Source organism: Centroberyx gerrardi, chromosome 16 (assembly GCF_048128805.1).
Source record: "Centroberyx gerrardi isolate f3 chromosome 16, fCenGer3.hap1.cur.20231027, whole genome shotgun sequence".
Lineage (NCBI taxonomy): Eukaryota > Metazoa > Chordata > Actinopteri > Beryciformes > Berycidae > Centroberyx > Centroberyx gerrardi.
This window is the reverse complement of record NC_136012.1, coordinates 28,998,059-29,024,645: the sequence shown is the minus strand read 5'-3', so window position 1 is coordinate 29,024,645 and position 26,587 is coordinate 28,998,059. Positions and strand designations below refer to the sequence as shown.

General features: G+C 44.0%; 3 protein-coding genes across 5 annotated transcripts in view; 2 read left to right on the top strand and 1 right to left on the bottom strand.

The window, feature by feature from the left end:
- rnf4 (ring finger protein 4) overlaps positions 1-26,554 on the top strand; it is a 132,237-nt gene extending 105,683 nt beyond the window's left edge. Inside the window, exons 1-8 of one of the 3 annotated variants that reach the window (XM_071899578.2) lie at positions 20,755-21,027; positions 21,543-21,577; positions 22,960-23,107; positions 23,216-23,298; positions 24,115-24,127; positions 24,300-24,423; positions 24,548-24,599; positions 25,891-26,554. In XM_071899578.2, coding sequence (XP_071755679.1) covers positions 21,566-21,577; positions 22,960-23,107; positions 23,216-23,298; positions 24,115-24,127; positions 24,300-24,423; positions 24,548-24,599; positions 25,891-26,040 — 582 coding nt within the window. In that variant the 5' untranslated portion in view covers positions 20,755-21,027; positions 21,543-21,565 and the 3' untranslated portion in view covers positions 26,041-26,554. Of the gene's footprint in view, positions 1-20,754; positions 21,028-21,541; positions 21,578-22,959; positions 23,108-23,215; positions 23,299-24,114; positions 24,128-24,299; positions 24,424-24,547; positions 24,600-25,890 lie in introns of those variants that run through there. The other 2 variants (XM_078289156.1, XM_071899579.2) reach the window with 2 other exon arrangements.
- Positions 419-3,798, top strand: LOC139911940 (uncharacterized). The gene is made up of 4 exons (XM_071899570.2): positions 419-451; positions 1,156-1,295; positions 1,964-2,045; positions 2,223-3,798. Exons 1-4 carry the CDS (start codon positions 419-421, stop codon positions 2,847-2,849), a joined length of 882 nt encoding a protein of 293 aa, XP_071755671.2. The 3' UTR covers positions 2,850-3,798.
- sqstm1 (sequestosome 1) lies at positions 3,753-9,041 on the bottom strand. Its single transcript, XM_071899573.2, has 8 exons — positions 8,728-9,041; positions 7,604-7,699; positions 6,488-6,777; positions 5,591-5,762; positions 5,356-5,424; positions 5,102-5,250; positions 4,753-4,972; positions 3,753-4,299 (listed from the first exon to the last, which is right to left on the bottom strand). Exons 1-8 carry the CDS (start codon positions 8,894-8,896, stop codon positions 4,139-4,141), a joined length of 1,326 nt encoding a protein of 441 aa, XP_071755674.1. The 5' UTR covers positions 8,897-9,041; the 3' UTR covers positions 3,753-4,138.
- Positions 26,555-26,587: the final 33 nt, after the last annotated feature.

The following is a 26,587-nucleotide window of genomic DNA, read 5'->3' as shown; positions in this document are numbered from 1 at the left end:
CTCTGTACATCCTACATACTGTACACTCTGTATATACATACTGCCTCTGTTAGGTTGGGCCATAGTGTATATTCAATCATCATCCCGATGTATTGGTCCATGTCTGGGGACAAAGACACACACACACACACACACACACACACACACACGGTACCACAGCGTTCCCAGCAGGAAGCAGTACAGTACAAACACTCAGATGGGACAAAACAACCTGGGAAATAAATAAATAAATACATTTTAAATCAACTTGAGTTTAATTTTTATGTGTGTTCTTCCACATTTGAGTGTCAGAAAATGTGTTCGTCAAGGTGACTAACCTAAACACTAAAATAATGCACAGTTTTTTCTATCTGCCACTTCTGTTTAATATGCAATGGTAAATAAACTCCATTAAATTAGTTTGCCTTGCGTTTGGAAAATGAAAGCAGCGTACTGTGGGCCAGTGAAGCCTGTAGCAGTAAATACAGAGGGAGGTTATCTGTAATGGCAGGAAGGTGTGATGTCACTTTCCTCCAGCAGATGTCGCAGTGAGACTCTGCTGTGTTCAACAGGCTTTGGTCCCGATCAAAATAAAGTCGAAAATAATGAAGTTTTGGATCTTGTAGGGCTTTACAGTGGCGGCTGGTTGAGGCAGAGATCTGCTGAGAGACGCTGAGCAACTTCTGAAAAAAACAAAAAACAAGTCATTTAAATCTGAAAAAAACAGCAGAGAATTTCCTCCAGTGATGAATCCCCAATGCATTCGTCCAAAACGCCCAACTCTAGCCTCTATATACCCTCTATATACAGTAGATACCCTCTATACACCCTCTGTATACCCTATACATATACATATATGTTCTATATAACCTCTCTATATATATCTACACCCTGTCTGAACTCAGCCTGCACACAGTGACACAGTTCAGCCATTTTAGAAGCAGCTGCTTCCAAATTGAAAAGCAGAAGATGTAAATTAATTCTGTCCTTCCTGATGTCTGTGTGTCTGCTGACAGGGAGGAGGAGGAGGAGGAGGAGGCGGCGGCTGGAGGAGGGGGGGGCGGAGCAGAGGAGCATGATGGGAACCAGGTGAGCTGTTCAGTAGATGACCCGTCTGCTGGTTCAGCTGTCTTCCCCTCCTGTGCGGCTGAATAACGTCTCGGTGTGTCTCTGCAGGTGGAAGAGCCTCAGCTGAGTCGCTGGAGTAAATACCTGGACGAACCCCAGGAGGCGGAGCCGGAGGCGGCGCCGTGGGAGGAGCCAGAGGGGAACGTTTTGACGGACAGAAACCGTCTCCGTGGCAGCTGGAGCGGCAGGTTCGCTGATTCATCCTCCTGCTGACAGACTGCAGAGCTCCCTGCAGGAGAGCAGCGTGTTCGTCACACGCTTCAGTTCACATGTCAAACCGGTTCGTCAGTTTTCTGACACACTGCTGATGAGTCAGAGCAACATGAAGCTGACAGACACAGCTACAGACACATCAGATCAGAGCCGAGCTGACAGACAGACAGGCAGACAGACAGACAGACAGACAGACAGACAGACAGGCAGACAGACAGACAGACAGGCAGACAGACAGACAGACAGACAGACAGGCAGACAGACAGACAGACAGGCAGACAGGCAGACAGACAGACAGACAGACAGACAGGCAGACAGACAGACAGACAGGCAGACAGACAGACAGACAGGCAGACAGACAGACAGACAGACAGACAGACAGGCAGACAGACAGACAGCAGGAGGCGCTGCTCAAACTCCCAGACTGCTGTTCCCACCACACTTCAGTCCTGCTGGTCTTCACTTCTCTGATCATTGTAGTCCAGCGGTCTTAAGTCCTGTTAACTTCAGCTGCTTCAGGTGTAAACCAGTCCATCCAGTCCCTGATCAGATGGCTGGAGTGGAAACCAGCAGGGTTTTCCAGCTGTTTCCTGGGTGCTGTGACCTCTGACCTCTGACCTCTGACCCCTCTGTGTCCTGACAGGAAGAGGAAGAGCAGAGGTGGATGGAGAGATGGAGGGAGCGGTTCTGCCAGAGGAGAGGAGGACTGGTGCAGACCTGAACAGGTGACACTGATAATAACACTGATATCACTCATAACACTAGTAACAGCTGTAATAATAATAACTAAATACAGTGAGAATCAAATCAATATAAAAACTAAAGAAGACAGTATTTAGTCAGCCTAAGCGCCGCTGACCTTTGACCTTTAGCCTGGACCTCAGACTCTGCTCTCTCTCCAGTCAAGCTGCTCCAGTCTGAGGCAGAAACCAGCTGGAAACACAGCTGCTCCCACCAGAACTCCCAGTTCACCCAACACCACCTTCAGAGCCCAGACTGGTCTCCCTGCTGGTCTCCCTGCTGGTCTCCCTGCTGGTCCTCCTACTGGCCTTCATACTGGTCCTCCTACTGGTCTTCATACTGCTCCTCATGGTCCTCCTACTGGTCTTCGTACTGGTCCTACTGGTCTTGATACTGGTCCTGCTCGTCTTCATACTGGTCCTCCTGGTCCTCCTCGTGGTCTTCATACTGGTCCTCCCTCTGGCTCCAGATGGACTCAGTTCCTCAGCGCTGCCCGCCAGGATGAGGAGGAAGAGGAGGATGAAGAGGAAGAGGAGCGGTCCAGGAGGAAGAAGGTCTGCGGGCGGAGCCGCTCAGTGGGCGGGGCTGGCGATCTGGCTTTCAACAGGCCGAAGACGGCTGTCAGTCTCTGTGGATTTGATGAAGGCCCCGCCCACAAGTCAGCGGGGCCGCAGTGTCACGAAGCCATCGGTCAGCAGGCTCCGCCCCCCGAGAAGCCACGCCCCTTCCCGCCTGTCGGCTCTCTGTTCGACACCGGAGACGACTTCAGCTTCGATGACATGTTTTAACGTTCAGCATCACACGTAACATGTTGACATGTTCAGACTCTCTTTGTTGTCCAAAACTCATTAAAAACAGCGAAGACAAACAGAATCCTGCTGAGCAGCTCTGGATTCTGGTGTTTCCTAACCTGACTTCATCACGCAGCTAATTATGGTATTTAATGGGACTATTTTCTCTGTTTCCGTCACTGTGCACTGTTACGTTCTTCTGCTGGCAGTGAAGAGGCAACATGGAACTTAAAGCAGAGTGAAGGAAACACACAGTGATCTGATCAGCTCAGCAGAATGGAACAAGACTTCTGATAGACTGAGGTGTTATAAAGCTGCTTTTCCACCGCATGGTACCGGCTCGACTCCACTCTAATCGCCTTTTTTGTTTTTCCATTGGGCAGGTACCAGGTGGCAGGTACCAGGTACCAGGTGGCAGGTACCAGGTACCAGGTACCAGGTAGTTTTTTTGGTAGCACCTCCGTCGAGGTTCCAAGCGAGCTGAGGCGATACCAAAAGGTGACGTGATAGAGTCATGTTAGGAAATAATACAATCCAGCTGCTGTTCAACATGTATTCTGTTTGCTGTTTTTAACGTCTTTTTTTTTTTTCCATTTCATTTTAACAATGGGAGTCTTTGACAACAGCAGCAGCTTCTGACTGGAAACACATCAGTGGGTTTAGACTCTTCAGGGTAACAACAGCAAGAGGAAAAATCTGAAGTGATGCTCGTATCCTTCAGCATGTTTGAAGCATCTGGTTTATTGAAGCTAGTTTTCTTTCTATCAGTTTACATTTTAGTTGTTTATCTGCAGCTCTGTCTGCAGGAGCATGCAGCAGGTTGGACCGCAGCTGCCTGTCTTTAAAAAAGTCAATTTCAATTCAACAATTTTTTTTCCAATAAAAGCAATGAAACAAGAATAATTGTTAAGTGTTTTATTGTTCAGACAGTTTCAGACTCCTTCGCCTCACCGCTGATACTCAGAACAGACAAAGAAAAACATTGAAGTAGTAAAGGAGCATTGATGTCAGCTAGCAGGAAGGATTATAACATGTTAATAACATGTTTATAACATGTTTGAACTGGTTCCAACATTATATTGTTACTGCCACTCAAATTCAAAATGGTTGATTTTTGTTCTCCTTTACATTCAAGTTATTCATACTGAAAGATTACAGAAAGAAAGCATAGTAGATAGAAACAGTGGAATTACAACTATTATTGCATAGTGAAATAATAGCTCATGGTGATTGTTGTTACAGTATTATAATGTGAGTGACATCACGGCGCGGCGTGGCGCGGGGCGTCACGGCTTCGGCCCGGCCGGCTTGGCGTACTGGATGGTGTCCAGCGCCGCTCCGATGTCGAAGCCTTTGGCCTGCAGCAGGCGGGTCAGCCACCCCCCCTCGTCCGTGAAACCCATCGACAGCATCTGGGACAGAGACTCCACCAGCCGAGGGTCCGCCTCTGGAAAGGTCAGAGGTCACGCTTATTGTCTGCTCATGTTACAACGGTCGTCAGTGGGGGAAAAAAACACTCTGCTACTTATAATGCAGCACTTTGTTATTCCAGAGTAACATTCAACACGTGGTGAATGGAGTAATGTGTTTCACTTTGTCTGTGTGATTCTATATGATACTGTAGTGATCGACCCTTCACCCTGCTGATGTCATTACTGACTCACAGCTGAGGACACAGAGGGGCGGGGCTTATCTGTTTAAGAAATATCCACAGATCAGTCTGACGAAGGTCCTGTTGACCGAAACATTACTCTGGAATAACAAGCTGATCATATTAAAATGGTAAAACAATAAGAAACTAAGTGACAGGGAAACTCAACAAGGAGGAAATCTGGGAAAGCAAACTGTAGAAATCAAACTAAAGAGCAGTCAGGTTCAGAGATGTCTGCCATGTCAATACCTTGAGGCAGGTGAGGATAGAGGGCCGCCTCTCTCAGGCCTGAGGGCCCCTGCTGGTCCGGGGGCCCCCGCCGGCCCCCAGGAGGCCCCTGCTGGCCCGCCGGCGGGCCCGGAGGCCCCTCCTCCCCCAGCCGGAGGGACTGCAGCTCCCCGGTGGACGGGTCGACCTCTCGGGGGCTCAGGTGGGTCCACTCCTCGTCGCTGCCCGGCTCCCTGGAGCCCTGAGGGACACACAGCTTTAACACCAAGCTGCAGCTCTGTGTGTGTGTGTGCGTGTGTGTGTGTGTGTGTGTGTGTGTGTGTGTGTGTGTGTGTGTGTGTGTGTGTGTGTGCGTGACAAAGTAACACACCTTGGCTCCCTCGCTGCTCGGTCCTTCTGTCTCAGCTCCACCCTCCGTCCCCCCCGCTCCCTCCTCCCCCCCGGCCCCCCCCGGCTTGGCGCTGGGCGTCACCTTGGTCCTCTGGCCCTCGTGCTCCACATCAATGTCCACATCGATACCTGACACACACACACACACACACACACACACACACAGACGTTTATTGACGAACAGGATTCCTGTGTTGGTGTAGTGGAGTGTTTGGTCACTGTGGCTGTATTTACCCAGTGGGCTCAACATGGCCGCCACTCCCTCACCGATGTTCTTCAGGAAGTCAACGTTGGCCTGGGAGGCTGCGGGGAGAGGTCAGAGGTCAGAGGTCAATGTGAGGTAGAAACATGTGACAGCTTGTTTTCTAATGAAGTCTGATCAACTTCCTGCTGGATCTGTGTTGAGATGATGCTGAGGAAACTAAACTGGGCTCTGAAGAAGAAGAAGAAGAAGAAGACCAGGACTCACCAGAGGGGGCGCTGCTGTCCGCTGCAGCCTGGCCGGACCTGGAGGCATCAGACTGCTCCTGGTCCTGGTTCTGGTTCTGATTCTGGTCCTGGGTCTGGTTCTGGTTTTGGTTTTGGTTCTGGTTCCACATGCAGTGCCTCATCTTCCTCATCCATTTCCCACGAGGAAACCACTGCAGTGACATCACAGCTGTCAGTCATGATGGACTCAGAGACAAACGATCAGCTGATCTCAGGTCAGTCTCTCTGTTCAGCTGGAACATGTTTCTCTGATATGAACTGAACTGAGAATTAATTCAATTCCATGAAATTCCACTTCTAAGAGAGTTTGTCTCGACTCTAAACATTACAAACAAACATTATGAATCAAATCAAACACATTCAGTCATAATGTGGATTACCATCACATGTTCTGCATCAAATACCAGCTGAAAGGTTCCTTTAACATTTTATGATATTCAGTATTGATAATATACTATGTGGAATCTCAGATATGTGGTGAGAAAAATAAATATCTGCAAATATCTCTGCATAGAAGTGGTGCCATCTTTCTTATGTTGACAGTCTTTTTTGTGTATTTTATATCTGTTTTTAATCAAATCTAGGGGCAAACATTGCAAATTAGTATAGGCTATATATGTGACAGACTATTTTTTTTAAATGTTCTATGTCTATGTCTCTGTCCCTATTCAAATACATTGACTGAATTAAAAAAAAAAAAAAAAATGGAATTTCACAGAATTTCATTGAATTAAATTAAACTTCCTGAAATTCCAATTCAATTACAATTCTGTTTCCTGTAGGTTTTTTTCAAATTCCAATCCCAGTTCCTTTCCCAGTTCCCAGTTGATGAGTGATGATCACTCCTCATCATGTCCCATGATGCTCTGCTCCTCACCTGCAGCATGCTGAGCGGCTGCCAGATGGGCAGCAGGCAGTGTTGTGTGTGCAGCCCCTTGGCCTGGCAGGAGGCGCACAGGTCGTAGTCGGGACACACGGTGCACTTGAAGCGCGTCCCGACCACCGCCCCCTCGCAGCCGTCGCACGTCACGTTGGGGTGCAGGGCGGGGGGGACGTGGGGGGGCGGCGGGCCCTGCGGCGCCCCGGGCGGGGGAGGGGGGAAGGCGAAGGGAGGCACTCCGCCCGGGAAGGCGTGGAGCGGAAACTCCCGCCGGTGCTCCTTCTTCTCTGTAATGTTTCAAATAACTTTATTAATATCAAACAGAAACACTCCGACAGTCTGCTGCAAAACTCTGTTCTGCCGTCTGAACAGAGAGAAACCTGTTCAGTCGTTTTTACCCACAATGCTTTGACACAAACAATTTCTTTAAACTCCCACAAATATAAATCTACAGACTGACAGAAGCTCAATTCACTGTGGCTTTACTGGAAATCAGTCATGCAGATAAAAAAAGACAGTCAGTGTGTGTGTGGGTGTGTCTGTGTGTTTGTCAGTGTCTGTGTGTGTCTGTGTGTGTGCAGTCAGTGTGTGGGTGGGTGTGTCAGAGTGTGTGTATGTGTGTGTCAGTGTGGGTGTGTCAGTATGTTTGTCTGTCTGTGTGTGTGAGTGCGGTCTGTGTGTATGTGTGTGCAGCCAGTGTGTGTGGGTGTGTCAGTATGTTTTTGTCAGTGTGTGTGTAGTCAAGAGTGTGTGCATGTGTCAGTGTGTGTGTGTGCCAGTATGTTTGTCTGTGCGCATGCGTGTGTACAGTCAGTGTGTGTGTGTGTGTGTGTGTCAGTGTGGGTGTGTCAGTATGTTTGTCTGTGCGCATGCGTGTGTACAGTCAGTGTGTGTGTGTGTGTGTGTGTGTGTGTGTGTGTGTCAGTATGTTTGTCTGTGTGCATGCGTGTGTACAGTCAGTGTGTGTGTGTGTGTGTGTCAGTGTGGGTGTGTCAGTATGTTTGTCTGTATGCTTGCGTGTGTGCAGTCAGTGTGTGTGTGTGTGTGCAGGCAGTTGGGTGTGGGTGTGGTCAGTGTGTGTGTGTGTGTGTGTGTGTGTGTGTGTGTGTGTACCTTTGATGAACAGGCGGAAGGTGGCGTCCTTCATGCAGCCCAGCCCCATCATCAGCTCGTCGTCGGTGGAGAAGGCGATCAGATCTCCGTCTTCATCTGCAGGAACAAACAGCTTCAACACTCCGATCCATTTATTCATCTTCTGTATTCTGAACTTTTGACTTGAACAGATTATTTATTATCACAGTACTACATCATTATAATGCTTTTTTGTTTATGTTGTAAAGCATTCGGTAACACTTGCTCTCTATGAATAAAGGTTATAATTATTATCATTGTTATGACACATGATGGTGAGAAGTAGAACAACTTGTTTTTTCATTTTTCACTGTACAGGTAAAGTTGGCTGGACAGGTTTTATCTGCTGCTTGTTATGAAAGGAAACAGCTGAAATCACCTCTAACACTCAGAGACTCTTCAGTTTGGTTCAGCCACAGAAATAGAATTCTATTTCTATTTATTTCTATTGTAATTAATTCTATTTCTGTGGGTTCGGCTCACATCCACATCACAGTCTCAGTCTGCCGAGGCCTTCGGGCCAAACTCCGGTCACAGCAGAGCAGTTTGTTGCTGCCTTACATATCTGCAGAATGACCTTTGACCTTTTAGGAAAGCCACTCTGTAATTCGGCATATATATGATTCAACAAGCAGCACTTTAATTTAATCAAATCTCAGCTTTAACAATCGGTTCTAAGTATAAAATGTGAAGTTTCATATAATCAGTGCTGCTGGATGTGGATCACGTCTCATTAGGTAAAGTTATGTATATTTGTTTGTTTATTATGGTTATGTTTATTATGTACACAGACAGTTTCTGCCTGTTGGCCAGATCGTCACTGTAAATGAGAATTGGTTCTCAATTGACTTAATAAAGGTTAAATAAAAAATACATATATTTATCTTTAAACAACAGACTGTTCTGTCTGTGCTGTCCGGCCTGTTTGTGTCATAACGCAGCAACAGACAGCATGAAGCAGCAACAGACAGCATGAAGCAGCAACAGACAGCATGAAGCAGCTCGGCCTACGACCGACCTGCCATGTATACAATAACAGAAAACCACATCATAATAATTTAACAGAAGTACTGGACTAATAGAATAAAAACAGAAAAACATCTGACCCTTGTAGAACATCTGCAGCGTCGCGTGCTGCAGGTTGGAGAAAACTTCAGCAACTTTCCTGCTCAGGTACTCGAAGCTGCTGGAAACGTCCTGATCCACCGCGAAGCGCCGGATCTCCTTCGGGGCTTCTTCCTTCCCCAGCAGGTAGGCTTTCACCGTGACCGACATGCTCTGCTGTCCGGGTTCAACAGCTTCAGACTCGGGTTCAGCTTCGGGTTCGACTCGGTCTACAGCTCGGTGTGACTCTCCGTTGTGCCGTCGGTCTGTTGCGCAGTATTAAATACCGAAGGCTTCTTTCTGTCTCCACTTCCGTGATAAACGTCACCACGTCGGGAGAAATGTTTATGCGTCTGTTCGGCCAATCGCGAGCCTCCTGGAGTTCGTGCAGGGTGAGTGAAGTCAGAGCCTGGGTAAAGTCCGTCTCGAGCTGCTGTAAACAAGTAGGCGGGGCTCCGGGGCTGGACCAATGGGAGGCTGAGGAATGACAAAGCACTTTCCAATGGGGGAATTTCCCCGCTGAGTCACGTGACCCAGTAGAACGGGCAGCAGGGTTAGCAAGTTAGCTTTAAAAAGTTAGGAGATATCTTCTGAAATGTTGTTTATTATTAGCAAATATCAACATGCATCACTGAATAATATTGCAAAATCTAATATTCAGCTTTTGTTTTACTCAAATCACTAGAAACTTAATCAAAAATAATATTAAAGCACAATCTTTTCACAGCCAATCTGGCTAACTTTCTAACTGCTGTATGAAATACTATGGAGAGAAAAACATAAAATACATTAACAGAAAGGATTAATACAGAGTTAACAGTTTATTAATTGAACCTGTCTGTGTTTATGTATAGTTGTAACAGTTTTAAATACAAACAGACAGGTTTAATACAATTTCATCATTCAGCAGCAGCCTGTGGGTCAGCTGACTGTGACTCATCTGTCCTGTGATCAGCCTCAGTGTTTTCCTCTGGAAGATGACTAACCATCACATGAGCAGCAGAGACGTTTCTTCTAGAAACAGAAGGAGGCAGAATGTTTCTGCTCCAAACTGCTGAGTCATGCTGCTGCCGAGCGGCTCGATCAGCCTGCCGATCCTCTGATCTGAGATCTGAGCTTCAGCTGAATCAGAGTCTCAGGTCTTCAGTCAAGTTCAACAGCAAAGCATCAAAATAATTCAATACAAGCAGAAAATCTCTTTGACTCTTTGTATCTGATGCTTTGTTCAGGATCAAATGGAAATAAATCAGTTCGTAGAAGTTGAGTTTCCTTTGTCTAATCATTAACAGAGGGCAGAACATAACAAAATAAATATCAACATCAGAATCTATTTATTGCCAGGTACATTTACACATACGAGGAATTTGACCTGGTGAGGTTGGAGTGAAATAAATAAAAAATAGTACATAAAATAATAATCAAGCAAATTAATCAAAATTAGAGAACAAATCAGAACACGGTGAAACTAAATACAGAAGGAAATAAACAGTGGTAACACAGTAATGGCTCATGATTTATTATTGATTTATTATTGGTGCATTTGAGGTGACAGGCTGTCTCATATGAAATCAGAGTGGAAGAAGACTCTGAACAACAAAGTGAAACAACCAGACTGAAGAAACAGAAACATGTTGAACATCAGAAACTAAATGCATCAACATCTGACCAGGAGGAACAAGCTGTTTCAAACTGTCTGTCATGTTCATCTATATAAATACATATACTGTATATCCATATTAATGTTGGGATGCTGCTGCCTGTGGTTTCCATAGTAACAGGGTTAGAGATGCTGATTGGCTGCTGCCTTCCTCAGTCGGACATGTTCGTTCATCTGACTCTGACCTGCTGAACTCAACAGCTTTAAGTTGTTAAGAACTTCTGAACGACTTTTACTGGTTTTATTTAATCATGTATTCATGTTACGCCAATTAAAAAAATATATGTATTCATTTCAAAAAATGTTTTACCACATTTACATTTTAATGAATTAAGTTGATTTTAATAAATGTTGGGGATGAGATCTGATCTGAGGTCAGCAGTAGAATCAGCTTCAGTTCCTACATCGCCAACATTAAGCAGCCAACAGTAAGGAGGTCAGAGGTCAGAGGTCAGGCTGTTCCTGTGACCGTGGAATGATAAAGAGAGAGAGAAAGCGTGGAGGAGAAGAAGGGTTTTTGAGAGCGGTGAGACTGAGAGGAGGAGCGGCGATGTGATGCAGGTGGGAGAAGGAGGAGAGAAAAGTTTGACCCCTGACCCTGCTGTGACTGGAGAGGAAAGGTCAAAGGTCGTTCCACCAGGAGGGAGAAGAGACGAGCAGAGAGGAGGAAGAGAAGCTCCATGTTTCTGTTCTTCAGGCGCATCCCCTATGTCAGGGAAAAAATGGAGGAGTGCAGAAACTACTCTATAGTATAAATACCATACGTGCCCTGCTTCAATCACCAACTTCATTTAGTTATTATTCATGCCATGTCAGTTGAGTTGAGGAGGTTTTCCATATCTGCAATCTACAAATTCTTTAGAAAACCCACAATATCAATTCACTACAAAGGCCAAACTTTAAAACGCCTGTTGGATCAGCGGTGGACAGGTCATTTGGCGACAGTATCGATCATCATTGACAATTTTGATGATATTTCAACTGTACCTGCGCATCGAAGCCGTGCGTCTCCTTCGCGCAATTACGCAGCTGAGCTTCAAGTTCATAGCTCACCTGATCCAGAGGATTTTTATCTCTGTTACAGCCCCCGAATCGCATGCTACAAGCCGAGAATATGGACTTATATACTGCTGTAACACTCGTTAACAGTGCGTCGGGATGCATTGGGCAACAAATTCTCTGCATTACGGAACACATCTGTACCAGCGGCCAACGATGCCACAACAACTGGGCCAAGTAAGAGAAAGCGGACTATGTAGTGGAGAAAAGTGTTGGACAAAACAAAACAAATGAAAAGTCTGAGCTGGAGAGGTTGTTTTATAGTGTTGTGGATGCAGTGCATGGAGAGCTGTGTGCGTGTTTTGGTGAGCGCAACAGACATCTCACTGGCGCACTGGCTGCCTTGGACCCGGACCCGGAGGCCCACAGAGAGGCATGGATATAGTTAAAGTAAAACCTCTACTGGAGCTACTGGAGTATATCTTGGCCCCCAGTTCCTTGTCAACAAAGTGAGTGAAAGTGAACTTCCTGTATGATTGGGCAATATTGTTAATCGTTGGCTATTGAAATCACAGTGGAATTAATGTAGCAAAAGTAGGTTGTCTTATAGAAAATGTGATTTAAATAAGCGGTGAAAATAATTTTTGATGTCATAATTAAGCCCCCCACGGAAATGAAATGCCCGTCCGCTGATTTGCTTCTGCCGCCGGATCTGAGTGTTGCTGTCTCTTGTTCTACTCTACTGTGTTCTTCTCTGTTCTACCGTGTTCTACTGTGTTCTACCGTGTTCTTCTCTGTTCTACCGTGTTCTACTGTGTTCTTCTCTGTTCTACTGTGTTCTACCGTGTTCTACTGTGTTCTTCTCTGTTCTACTGTGTTGTACCGTGTTCTACTGTGTTCTACCGTGTTCTACTCTGTTCTACTGTGTTCTTCTCTGTTCTACTGTGTTCTACTCTGTTCTACCGTGTTCTACCGTGTTCTACCGTGTTCTACTGTGTTCTACCGTGTTCTACTGTGTTCTTCTCTGTTCTACTGTGTTCTACCGTGTTCTACTGTGTTCTTCTCTGTTCTACTGTGTTCTACCGTGTTCTACCATGTTCTACTGTGTTCTACCGTGTTCTACCGTGTTCTACTCTGTTCTACCGTGTTCTACTCCGTTCTGTTCCTCCTGAGTTGCAGCTCGGAGCAGCAGCGCCGCCTGCTGGCCTGCAGCTGCTGTTACAGCAACAGTTCAGAAGCCCAGTCAGACCTCCAGGCTTCATGTGTGAAACTTTGGGTTGATTCCAAACTAAAAGGCAACGGAGACAAAAAAATACTGTGACGTGTAACATGTGCATGTGCATGTAACGTGCATGTGAATCGGCCCTTTGCCTTTACCAGCATCTCCTCTCACCCGCTCACTCCCACAGCTGCAAATGGTTAATGAAACACCCTTCATGAATATTGATCTATAATAATAATATAAAGCCTGCAGTATTGTAAATGCGCTTGTCATTCCATTCTCTTACATGAGAAAAATCTCGCGCTCAGGTGTTTGACGGAACATAAATTGAATGCCGCTGATTGTTGTTTTCTTTTGTTTGGCGGCTCCTGATTGGTTGCTGCGGTCAATACTTCCTCGGCGCGCGCCTTGAACGGTTTGTTGTCAGCTGTGAATCACTCCGCCAGACTCCAGCGAACTGCAGACAGGTAGAGACTGAGTTCATCTGGTTCTCTCGTGTTTCTGTTCAGTGTGTCTCTTTCTGTCTGTCTCTCTGCCTGTCTGTCTCTCTGCCTGTCTGTCTGTCTGTCTGTCTGTCTGTCTGTCTGTCTGTCTCTCTGCCTGTCTCTCTGCCTGTCTGTCTGTCTGTCTGTCTGTCTGTCTGTCTGTCTGTCTCTCTGCCTGTCTCTCTGCCTGTCTCTCTGCCTGTCTGTCTGTCTGTCTGTCTGTCTGTCTGTCTGTCTGATCGACATGCGGCTGAATGAGGAAATGCAGCCATCGCAAAAACCATCGTGGCGCAGCGGTGTTATAGTCCGGTCAGGTTCAGTCTCTCTCTCTCTCTCTCTCTCTCTCTCTCTCTCTCTCTCTCTCTCTCTCTCTCTCTCTCTCTTGGCAGGACGTACATGTGCACATGTTGCCAAAGCATAGATTCAAACATAAATGAGATAGAAATAAAGTAAAATGAAATAAACTGCATATATATATATATAGATAGATTCATCACATATTTATATTAATTAAATTAATTAATATTTCTGGACAGTAACAACAATAACAGTGATGATTACAAAAAAAAGCAAAGTTAAAGAAGAGTTTACAGACTTGATGTGTTTCTTAGATTATGGCCTGACATCACCATGACATCATCATGACATCACATACTGAGCACAGAGTTCTACTGTTTCAACATTTTCTCCAAGCAGGAGACACATTTTTTCGTTGATACTGAGATTTTGAAAGTTCTCTATTCTTTCAGAGATGCCTGCCCATCTCTATAGCTAGCTGCTGGTCTCTCCTGCCCGTCTCTATAGCTAGCTGCTGGTCTCTCCTGCCCGTCTCTATAGCTAGCTGCTGGTCTCTCCTGCCCGTCTCTACAGCTAGCTGCTGGTCTCTCCTGCCCGTCTATAGCTGCTGGTCTCTCCTGCCCGTCTCTACAGCTAGCTGCTGGTCTTTCCTGCCTGTCTATAGCTGCTGGTCTCTCCTGCCCGTCTATAGCTGCTGGTCTCTCCTGCCCGTGTCTACAGTTAGCTGCTGGTCTCTCCTGCCCGTCTATAGCTGCTGGTCTCTCCTGCCCATCTCTATAGCTAGCTGCTGGTCTCTCCTGCCTGTCTCTATAGCTAGCTGCTGGTCTCTCCTTCCCGTCTATAGCTGCTGGTCTCTCCTGCCCGTCTCTATAGCTAGCTGGTCTCTCCTGCCCGTCTCTACAGCTAGCTGCTGGTCTCTCCTGCCCGTCTCTATAGCTAGCTGCTGGTCTCTCCTGCCTGTCTCTATAGCTGCTGGTCTCTCCTGCCCGTCTCTATAGCTAGCTGCTGGTCTCTACAGCTAGCTGCTGGTCTCTCCTGCCCGTCTCTACAGCTAGCTGCCGGTCTCTCCTGCCCGTCTCTACAGCTAGCTGCCGGTCTCTCCTGCCCGTCTCTACAGCTAGCTGCTGGTCTCTCCTGCCTGTCTCTATAGCTGCTGGTCTCTCCGGGCCATCTCTATAGCTAGCTGCTGGTCTCTCCTGCCCGTCTCTACAGCTAGCTGCCGGTCTCTCCTGCCCGTCTCTACAGCTAGCTGCCGGTCTCTCCTGCCCGTCTCTACAGCTAGCTGCCGGTCTCTCCTGCCTGTCTCTATAGCTGCTGGTCTGTCCTGCCCGTCTCTATAGCTAGCTGCTGGTCTCTCCTGCCTGTCTCTATAGCTGCTGGTCTCTCCTGCCCGTCTCTATAGCTAGCTGCTGGTCTCTCCTGCCCGTCTCTACAGCTAGCTGCTGGTCTCTCCTGCCCGTCTCTACAGCTAGCTGCCGGTCTCTCCTGCCCGTCTCTACAGCTAGCTGCCGGTCTCTCCTGCCCATCTCTACAGCTAGCTGCTGGTCTCTCCTGCCTGTCTCTATAGCTGCTGGTCTCTCCTGCCCATCTCTATAGCTAGCTGCCGGTCTCTCCTGCCCGTCTCTACAGCTAGCTGCCGGTCTCTCCTGCCCGTCTCTACAGCTAGCTGCCGGTCTCTCCTGCCAGTCTCTACAGCTAGCTGCTGGTCTCTCTGTACATCGTCAGCAGCTTCCTGTCTGATCAGATTTGGGACAAATTGTAATTTGTTTTAAGGTTTTGGAAGCATTTAGTTTTGTTTATAAGTTTGATTTCTTTTTGCCAATAGTGATAATATTCTTCTTGTTTGTTTGGATTTTGTCAGTGTGGTTGTGTGGTGAGGTTTAGTTGGTGTTTCTTGGTCAGGTGTTCCAGGTAGGTCTCTCTCTGGTGTCTCCTCCAGTGTGTCAGTGCAGTATTGTGGGGAGACTCTGGGCCGCTGTGTGCCGGGTGGCTCCAGAACTTCGCTGCTCTTTTCTCTATATGTACTAGCAGAGGGAATCTCCCATGATGCTCTGCTCTACAGGCCCGGTCTGGACTCTTTCTGTGCCGCCTGATATGTTTTTGCAGAATTCCACATGCAGAATTTCAGTCGGGTTTTGTCCCAGGCTTCAGAGTTGCATTTGAAATGAGGCCCCAGATTTCACCACCATACAGTGCTATTGGTTTAATAACTGAATCAAACATTTTCAACCAGATTTTTATAGGAGGATTAAATCTATACAGTGATTTTCTTATTGTATAATATGCTCTGCGTGTCTGCCAAGTTTCTTATTGCTAAATCAAACTTCCCAGATGAAGTGATTGTCAGCCCAGATAATTGTAGCTGGTTACATGATTGAGAGTTGTTCCACCCAGTTTGAATTGGTATTTATTTTCCTGAGAGTGTGATTTTTTTTTTTTTCTGAAAGATCATGATTTTAGTTTTTTCCAGATTGATGGATAGAGCCCAGTTCCTACAGTGGTTCTCCAGCAGGGTCAGGCTGTGATGCAGTCGTTGGTGTGGAGAGAGATCAGCAGGTCGTCTGCATACAGGAGACGTTTCATTTCTCTCCCTGCAGCATTACTCCAGGAGACGTTCTGCTCTAGAGTTCTAGCTAATTCATTCATATAGATATTAAATAATGTTGGGCTAAGATTGCAACCTTGTCGTACTCCCCTAGCTTGTTTGAAGCGTTGTGTTCTCTTTTCGTTAACTTTGACACAACATTTGTTTTGGTTCTACGTCTCCTTAATGATGTGGTAGACCTCTCCCCCGACTCCACTCTGAAGCAGGTTCAGGAAAAGGCCGTCATGCCACACAGAGTCAAAGGCTTTCTTAAAGTCAATGAAGCAGCCAAATATTTTGCCTTTGTTGGTTTGATGGACATGATTTTGGATTAATGTGTGGAGTGTAGAAACATGATCGGTTGTTCTGTGCTTGGGGAGGAATCCAATTTGACAGTTTGACAGAATTGTGTTTTCTTTTAGGCGGGTATGTCTTCTGGCATTGATAATGCTGCAGAACAACTTCCCAGGTTGCTGCTTCCTGTGATTCCTCTGTAGTTATCTGGGTTGAATTTGTCTCCACTTTTAAAGACTGGAGTTACTCGTCCTTCATTCCACGTCTCAGGAAAATGTCCAGCTTTCAGCACCAAGTTAAACAGCTTCAGGAACCTGTTTCAGCTTCAGATTGCTGTTTGAGCATCTCACTGTGTCTGTTGTCTGGCCCACATGCCTTTTTATTTTTAAGTGTTTTTATTTTTTCATTCAGTTCAAAGAGAGTTATAGGGGTGTCCAGTTGGTTTTGCTGATCTTTTGTTGATGATTCTAAATCTTTTAATTCGTCAATCAGCGATCTTTGGAAAGGGTTCAGGTCACTTTCTTGGCTCTTATACAAATTTTCAAAATGTTTCCAAATGTCTCCATCATTGATGGGAAGATGTTTATCTTTCATGGAGGATCCAGCTTTCCCCATAGTTCCCAGAAGGTATTTTGATCAGTAGCCTCCTCCAATGTTTTTCAGCTTCTGGGTCATATATTGATCCCTCTTATTTCTTAATAAAGCTTTGAGTGTGAATGTGCTGAGAGTCTGCTGATATATGAGCCGAGTGTTTTGGTTTGCTGGATCTCTGTGTTTTTTATTTGATAGTTTCCTCAGGTTTGATTTTGATATTTGACACTCTTTGTCAAACCATTTGTTTTTTGATACTTTGTTCTTATTAGTTTTGTTGATTTTCACCTTTCTCTCTCTCAAATTCAAATTCTGTCTCTCTGTCTGTTACTGTGTGTGTGTGTGTGTGTGTGTGTGTGTGTGTGTGTGTGTGTGTGTGTGTGTGTGTGTGTGTGTGGATGCAGGCTGGTTGTTCTGCAGGCTCCACTGCTAGCAGAGATTTATTTTGGCAGCATATCGTTTACATAATCAGGGACAAATCTATAGAAAGAATTTTTAAATCTCTTCTAAAAACCTACTGGACTGGTGTGAGATCTTCACTTCTCTTTGCTCTGGTTTAATGTTCTTCTGTACAGTCTGTGTTTGTCCTCTAGTGGTTTGGACCTGACAGTAAAGCATTACAGTCCAGCTGTAACTAATACATGGAGCAGTTTCTGTGTCAGAGGAGAAAGGGAAAAGTCTCACCTTTTGTAAAATGCTGTTTTAGTTTTATTCTTCATGTGGTTTGAAAGTGAGATCAGACTCAGTGATACCAGCACACGTCTTTGGCTGAGGTGTTTTGTGTTGTGACAGTTTCTCTGTCATTACATTACTGTCTGAAATTTGTCAGAAATGCAGTTTGTGAGGCCATGGAGTTTGTGAGATTTACAGATCACACTGATGGGTCTAAAGATCCAGAGTGGAGGCAGAGTTCAGAGAGAGATCTGCTGTGGGACAGCAGACGGGCTTCATGCTGGAGGCGGTCAGACGGTAAAGCTGTTTGCTCTGATCAGCTGCAGCTTAACTGACCTTTCTAGATGAGACATGATGGGGTTTAAACAGAATGGAGAAAGTCGGCTGCGAGGTGGAGGATTCTGGGTACCGGGGGGGTTTGTGGGAACCAAGACGTTCTGGATTTGAGGGAAACGGTGGATAAAATTTCCAAGGAGTCACTTCAAAAAATAAGCAACTGATTTCAGATTGCTGTGAGGCAGAGCAGAGAGTTGTAATATATTTATAGCGTTTGGCTTGTAAAGCAGCGGCAGGAGGAATGGAGCAATGAGAAAACAGTATCATGTTAGTGTCATGTTAGTGTCAGGTGTATCATGTTAGTATCATGTTAGTGTCAGGTGTATCATGTTAGTATCAGCTGTATCATGTTAGTATCATGTTAGTGTCAGGTGTATCATGTTAGTATCATGTTAGTATCAGCTGTATCATGTTAGTATCAGCTGTATCATGTTAGTATCATGTTAGTGTCAGGTGTATCATGTTAGTATCATGTTAGTATCAGCTGTATCATGTTAGTATCATGTTAGTATCAGCTGTATCATGTTAGTATCATGTTAGTGTCAGGTGTATCATGTTAGTATCATGTTAGTGTCAGGTGTATCATGTTAGTATCAGCTGTATCATGTTAGTATCATGTTAGTATCATCTTAGTATCATGTTAGTATCATGTTAGTATCATGTTAGTATCATCTTAGTATCATGTTAGTATCAGCTGTATCATGTTAGTATCATGTTAGTATCATCTTAGTATCATGTTAGTATCATCTTAGTATCATCTTAGTATCATGTTAGTATCAGCTGTATCATGTTAGTATCAGCTGTATCATGTTAGTATCAGGTGTATCATGTTAGTATCATGTTAGTATCATCTTAGTATCATGTTAGTATCATGTTAGTATCATCTTAATATCATGTTAGTATCAGCTGTATCATGTTAGTATCAGCTGTATCATGTTAGTATCAGCTGTATCATGTTAGTATCAGCTGTATCATGTTAGTATCATGTTAGTATCATGTTAGTATCAGCTGTATCATGTTAGTATCAGCTGTATCATGTTAGTATCAGCTGTATCATGTTAGTATCATGTTAGTATCATCTTAGTATCATGTTAGTATCAGCTGTATCATCTTAGTATCATCTTAGTATCATGTTAGTATCAGCTGTATCATGTTAGTATCATGTTAGTATCATCTTAGTATCATGTTAGTATCAGCTGTATCATGTTAGTATCAGCTGTATCATGTCAGTATCAGCTGTATCATGTTAGTATCATGTTAGTATCATCTTAGTATCATGTTAGTATCAGCTGTATCATGTTAGTATCATCTTAGTATCATGTTAGTATCAGCTGTATCATGTTAGTATCATCTTAGTATCATGTTAGTATCAGCTGTATCATGTTAGTATCATGTTAGTATCAGCTGTATCATGTTAGTATCATGTTAGTATCAGGTGTATCATGTTAGTATCAGGTGTATCATGTTGGTGTCAGGTGTATCATGTTAGTATCAGGTGTATCATGTTAGTATCATGTTAGTATCATGTTAGTATCAGGTGTATCATGTTAGTATGTTAATATCAGCTGTATCATGTTAGTATCAGGTGTATCATGTTAGTATCATGTTAGTATCAGGTGTATCATGTTAGTATGTTAATATCAGCTGTATCATGTTAGTATCAGGTGTATCATGTTGGTGTCAGGTGTATCATGTTAGTATCATGTTAGTATCATGTTAGTATCAGCGGTATCATGTTAGTATCATCTTAGTATCATGTTAGTATCAGCTGTATCATGTTAGTCTCATGTTAATATCAGCTGTATCATGTTAGTATCAGGTGTATCATGTTGGTGTCAGGTGTATTATGTTAGTATCATGTTAGTATCAGCTGTATCATGTTAGTATCATCTTAGTATCATGTTAGTATCAGCTGTATCATGTTAGTATCATGTTAGTATCAGCTGTATCATGTTAGTATCATGTTAGTATCAGCTGTATCATGTTAGTATCAGGTGTATCATGTTAGTATGTTAATATCAGCTGTATCATGTTAGTATCAGCTGTATCATGTTGGTGTCAGGTGTATCATGTTAGTATCATGTTAGTATCAGCTGTATCATGTTGGTGTCAGGTGTATCATGTTAGTATCAGGTGTATCATGTTAGTATCATGTTAGTATCATGTTAGTATCAGGTGTATCATGTTAGTATCATGTTAGTATCAGGTGTATCATATTAGTATGTTAATATCAGCTGTATCATGTTAGTATCAGGTGTATCATGTTGGTGTCATGTTAGTATCAGGTGTATCATGTTAGTATCAGGTGTATCATATTAGTGTCAGGTGTATCATGTTACTATCATGTTAGTATCAGGTGTATCATGTTAGTGTCAGGTGTATCATGTTAGTGTCATGTTAGTATCCGGTGTATCATGTTAGTATCAGGTGTATCATATTAGTGTCAGGTGTATCATGTTAGTATCAGGTGTATCATGTTAGTATCAGGTGTATCATATTAGTGTCAGGTGTATCATGTTAGTATCAGGTGTATCATGTTAGTATCAGGTGTATCATATTAGTGTCAGGTGTATCATGTTAGTATCAGGTGTATCATGTTAGTATCAGGTGTATCATATTAGTGTCAGGTGTATCATGTTAGTATCAGGTGTATCATATTAGTGTCAGGTGTATCATGTTAGTATCAGGTGTATCATGTTAGTATCAGGTGTATCATATTAGTGTCAGGTGTATCATGTTAGTATCAGGTGTATCATGTTAGTATCACGTTAGTATCAGGCTGTATCGTGTTAATATCTTTCAACAAAATTATTCCAACAGTTCTTATCACATTGTACAGACAGATAGATTCCATTTTGTTGCTTAATTATTTGGGGGGTTTTTTGTGCATAAAGAAACTCAATATTTGAGTGTTGTGGATTGGTAGAATTTGCGCTTTTATTCTGGAAAAATCGGACCGGAAGTGTAATTCTTATTTAAGCTCGCGGAACAGAAGCATCTTGGCGGATCATTAGTTAGCATTAGCTCCTGTGGTGGGACATACAGCAGCTAGGTGCCTGGAGCTGCGGTCGGATCCTATAATGTTCAAATTACTTCACAGCAAGTCTGGCGCTGAACTTCAGAACAGCTAACAGCTAGTTGCTAACGGGAGAAAGCATTGAGACGGTAGGAAACCGAGGCTAGCTGGGAGGCTAGTGACTGGATTTACATGTAGCTCTGCTAGTCGTCACTAAGATACTTCAGCCAAATGTCTTGTTGTGTAACGACAGAGACTCGCTGCTCATCTGTTCACATCTGTCAGATACTGTAGAGCAGCTGGAAGCTAACCTGCTAATGTTACTGTAGATGCTAACAGCTTAGCTCAGAGGAACGAAGCTGTTAGCTGAACGATAAAGACGAGCAAGCTAACATGGTGACACTGCTTTAACCTCTCTCTCTCTCTCTCTCTCTCTCTCTCTCTCTCTCTCTCTCTCTCTCTCTCTCTCTCTCTCTCTCTCTCTCATATATATACATATTACTGCTGCTATGTTTTAAAAGGGCAGTTCAGGTTTTTATGTCCCTTAGCATAAAATGACCAATACCAAAGCCTCAACGATTACTTAGCTACGTGGAAATTTCTGAGATTTCACTTCTCTCTCTCTCTCTCTCTCTCTCTCTCTCTCTCTCTCTCTCTCTCTCAGGGTATCTGGGTGGGTTCATCAACATGAGCAGTGCTGTAAGTTTCTTCTTCTTCCTTCAGTCTGACTGTGATAAAGCAGTCTGGTGTTTCTCCTCGGGGACAGTTCTGTGTTTTCCTCTGCTGTAGATTTCATATCACTGTGATTAAAGTCCGAAGGCAGACAGCAGAGAGATGAGGCTGTGATCCTCTGCCTCTCCACAGTGATGTTAGCAGCTGGTTGCACTGTGTTAAGGCCACTGGTTCCTAAACTCTGGCCTGGGACCTGAAACTGGTCCCTGGTCCTCCATGTTAACAGATCCTGATGTCTGCAGTAGCATGTATTCTATATATCTTAGTACTCACAGTTTGGAGTGCATGTTGATGGAGGCAGTGGGGAGGAGAGGACAGGCTGATCGCTCTTATTGATCAGTCTTCAGTGTTTCCCATACACAGGATCATCTGGGGCGTGAAAGTTGGTCAGTATGTAGAAATTGATCTAAAGTGATCTCGTTGTGTTGAGTCACACCAGAGACTGATTTCACTAATCCTGTTTATAAACTCACCACACACACACACACACACACACACAGATATTTCTTCCCCCTCCGCTGGTGTGAGAAACAGCAGCAGCGCCTGGTGGAGCTCCTCAGCCTGCAGAGAGCTCCGGCTCAGAATAACACCTGGGTTCAGTCAGGCAGCGAGACTGACAAACTCATTTCCTAACATTACCAGCACTGATTTGGTTTGATTTGATTTGAAACGACTGTATAACTGTACCAAGAACTATACAGGACTTCAGTCTTTCCTCTCCACCTGCTGCTCTCTGTCAGCCGCCTCTGACTTTTGATTTTGATTTGTCTGAACAGCGAGTCAGAGGTCAGAGTGACTCCTGACTCCACCAAGAGCCTTTTGAACTGTTCAGTTTGAAACTGTATAATACATTTAATTGCATTGTGAATATACTGCAGGCTATGGACACAGCGTACTCCCATTCTCTTTATTTTTCCATTGAACTAAACACATTTAAGATATATTTTTTATGACATTACTGCTTTATTGGACAGGAGGGGGGGAGGGGTGACATGTGGCAAAGGATTCAGATTCAGCTGGATCCAGACCCCCACCGAGACCCCAGACGCCCCATGAACACACGTTTTTTCTAGATAGCTGAAATGATCCATCAATGCAGCATATTTTGAACACATCTCTTCTTCACAATGAATCATTCCTAAAAGAAATAAGAAGTGCACACAATAATCAAATGGCTAGTGAACATTAGTTCTTCAAAAAATCATATGTTGAAATAACACAACAGTGGCATTTTATATTATTAAGGAAGTGTACAAAAGTAAATACACAAGGAATGAAGTGTGTCCATAGTGTGTATAATGTATATTCTGTAGTGTGTATAATGTGTATTCTGTGGTGTGTGTGTTCAGGCTCAGAGGAAGAGGAGGACAACAGGAAGTCCTCTGGTTTCCAGACCCAACGCCAAGAGCAGCAGAGCGGCTAACGCTAGCAGGATGGCTAACACTGACCCGGCCCCGCCCACAGAGACTATCGATGTGTTGGACAACACTGCAGCCAGTCAGTAGTAACCTGTGTGTGTGTGTGTGTGTGTGTGTGTGTGTGCAGGAGGTGTACTTTGGTGTTTTGAAGTTAATTAGTGGTTAACGTGTGTGTGTGTGTGTGCAGGTGAGGAGGATGTAGTAGATCTGACCTGTGAGGGATCGGAGCCGGCTGCTGTTGTTGACCTGACCAACAACGACTCAGTGGTGGTGAGGAACACACACACACACACACACACACACACACACACACACAAGGGCGCTTCATCTCACAGCCAATCAAATTGTAGGTTTGAAGGCTGAAGACACAAATACAGTCTCATAACGAAGTGAGCCTGAACTCTGAAGCTCAGATCAGGAATCCAGTTCAGATCAGGTTCTTCCAGTAAAGGATTATGTTCCAACAGCAGGAATTGTTCTGGACATTTCCACCTGTTGGTCACATGAGAAGGTTTGCTAACGCCTCAGTGAAGCGGCTCTGGTTTGAGGTAAAACAAAACAAGTAAAACAACAAGCGACTGTTAGTGGAAGTGTTTTACATCACTGTCACTGTGATTAAAGAGGAACTAAACACCAAACCCAAATCCTTTTAATGGTAAAAAGCTGAAATGGCCATCTGCTATTGGCTGATCTTTGGTGCCAGGTGATGATGTCACCGAGTGTTTTGTCCAGCAGGTGGCGTTTTGATCTCAATGAAAATAAACAACTAAATGCAGGTTTGGAAACTTTGGGACTTTCCACTCTTCATTTCTTTTGAGAAGGCAGAATGCACGAGTGAGCAGACTGTTACCTTCTGAACAAACTCAACATGTTAAAATGGCCGCTGTTCCACTTTCAGGGAAACAGTGACTGTGTAGATGAGAAACAAAACTCACCATGACAAAGACAACAGTTAGTTGATAAAAGAAACTAAAGGACACCAAAAGTCAACAAGGAGGAAAATGGAATAAGAAAACTGACTGAGCGTCTTTCTGTGTTGTTTCTGTCTTCTTCATGACCTGCTGCTGGCTGGGTGACGGATCCCAGGTGGTGGATGAAGGTAAAATATCTTTATATATCATTACATTTACATTTCAGCTTGATTTGAACCACAGCTGAACGTTGCGTGGTGCTGTCTGACCAACATTTCCCTCCATCATCTTTTCTTGTCCTTAATCTCTTGCTTTCCATCTCTTAACGTGACCCCCCCCTCCCCTCCTGTCCTCCATCAGGTCCTCAGAGCAGGAGAGAGACCAGCAGTGAGAGTTATGTTGTGAGTAGTGATGAAGAGGAAGAGTCCACCACTGTCCTCAATGCTGCCTTACTGTCTTCACTACAGGCCAGCAGTCGAGCCAGGTACCAGAGCTTGAACACCAGTCTGCCTCCATGTTAGAGTTAACTGATCTGTCAGTGTGTGTGTGTGTGTTAACTCATTTAACAGTAGAGCTCAGTAGAGTGTTAACTAGAGTGTGTTTTCCAGGGCGACTCCAGGGACGATCAGCTGTCCGGTGTGTATGGACTCTTACACTGAGGTGAGATACTGAGAAACCCTGCTAACGTATTATAACTATAACCTGTTAATATCCTATCTATAATCTGTTAATATCCCATCTATAACCTGTTAATATCCTATCTATAATCTGTTAATATCCCATCTATAACCTGTTAATATCCTATCTATAATCTGTTAATATCCCATCTATAACCTGTTAATATCCTATCTATAACTTGTTAATATCCTATCTATAATCTGTTAATATCCCATCTATAACCTGTTAATATCCTATCTATAACTTGTTAATATCCTATCTATAATCTGTTAATATCCCATCTATAACCTGTTAATATCCCATCTATAACTTATTAATATCCTATCTATAATCTGTTAATATCCCATCTATAACCTGTTAATATCCCATCTATAACCTGTTAATATCCTATCTATTATCTGTTAATATCCCATCTATAATCTGTTAATATCCTATCTATAATCTGTTAATATCCTATCTATAACCTGTTAATGCACTATTTATAACCTGTTAATATCCTATTTTTAACCTCCAGTGTGATTTGGGTTTTTTGCTCAGTTCCACGTTAGATATTTTTAAATCAGTGTTTCCAAACCTCTCAGCTCATTCACTCCCATTCATTTCCAAACAGCAGAGAAAACAACTGGAGCCTCTGATTCAGTCAGTAAGGTGATCCATCACTGTGATCAGAAGCAACAATCTGCATCAGAACGCTGAAATCAGACTGGAAACTGAAGTTCAGTCAGTTTCATATTAATGCGTCACATTCAGGATTCTGGTTTCTGCTTGAAAACAAAGCAAGCTAAAGTTTCCAGTTCACGGTCTAATTTCCACGTTTTCCTCTCCAAAATAGGTCTTTCAACCAATAGCTATCGTTCTCTGTGGCTCCGTTAGGCCCCGCCTCCTGTCAATCAACCCAGTCAAGCCAACAGACAAACCAAAGCCAGACTCTTCCTCCAGCTACAGTCTGGAACATGAAACAGAAATTAAAGCTAGATTTAACACAGTTACAGCTTAGTAAATTGTAATATTTAGACAGAGTTTGTTTCCTGTGTAAAACAACTAAGACAAAGGAGAAATATCAAATATCTCCTAACGTGATAAAAGCTGGAAAACCATCTGCAGTGATGAAAACAGGAAGGGAATGAGCAGAAACTCCAATCACACTGGAACTGTCCTTTAACATGCTGGAACTTGTTAACGCACTATAACCTGTTACTGTATGGGGTTAGCATAGCAGATGTGTGACATAAGAAGAGAAATAAGACCTGTTGTCCTCCTGTCTGTCCCTCAGATCGTGGACACCGGCAGACTGGTGGTTTCTACTAAATGCGGTCACGTCTTCTGCAGCCAGTGTCTGAGAGACTCTCTGGCCAGATCGCACACCTGTCCCACCTGCCGCAAAAAACTGACGCACCGGCAGTACCACCCCATCTACATCTGAACTCACTTCTGGACTTCTCATTTTCACTTAAAATATTCAAGCCAGGATGGCAAACGGCCTCCAGTCTCACGCTGGTCAGTGTCTGTCCGTCTGGTGAGTTAGTCTAGTCCGCAGCGAACCGACCGTCTCTCTGTTTAAACATCTAGTCTGCTGAAACGGTGGAAGTGGTTGGTGAGTTTGGGAACGGCTGGAGAAGAAGTTGCTTTTCTACCAGAATCAAAACGTCTCTCAGTACTGTATTTTGATTCATGTGCGGTATTTGATACATTACTCTTTAATTATTTTTCAGTTTCCCAGCCTGAATTTGTTTTCCTTTCCGAATCTACCCGGTGTTTTAATTTTTCCGGATATTCCGACGGTTTAAATATCTATTAAATACCGGATCCTCTTTCTTTAGGAGATGTTGGGCCATGAGACCACTGGACTATTTTGTATTATTTTAATTTTTGTTCGTTTTCTTCATTGTAATGGATAATTGTGTTTAAGTAAAAATAAAATCTATTGGATGCTGTGATCAGTGAAGAGTCTTTTTCATGCTGTAGTTTCC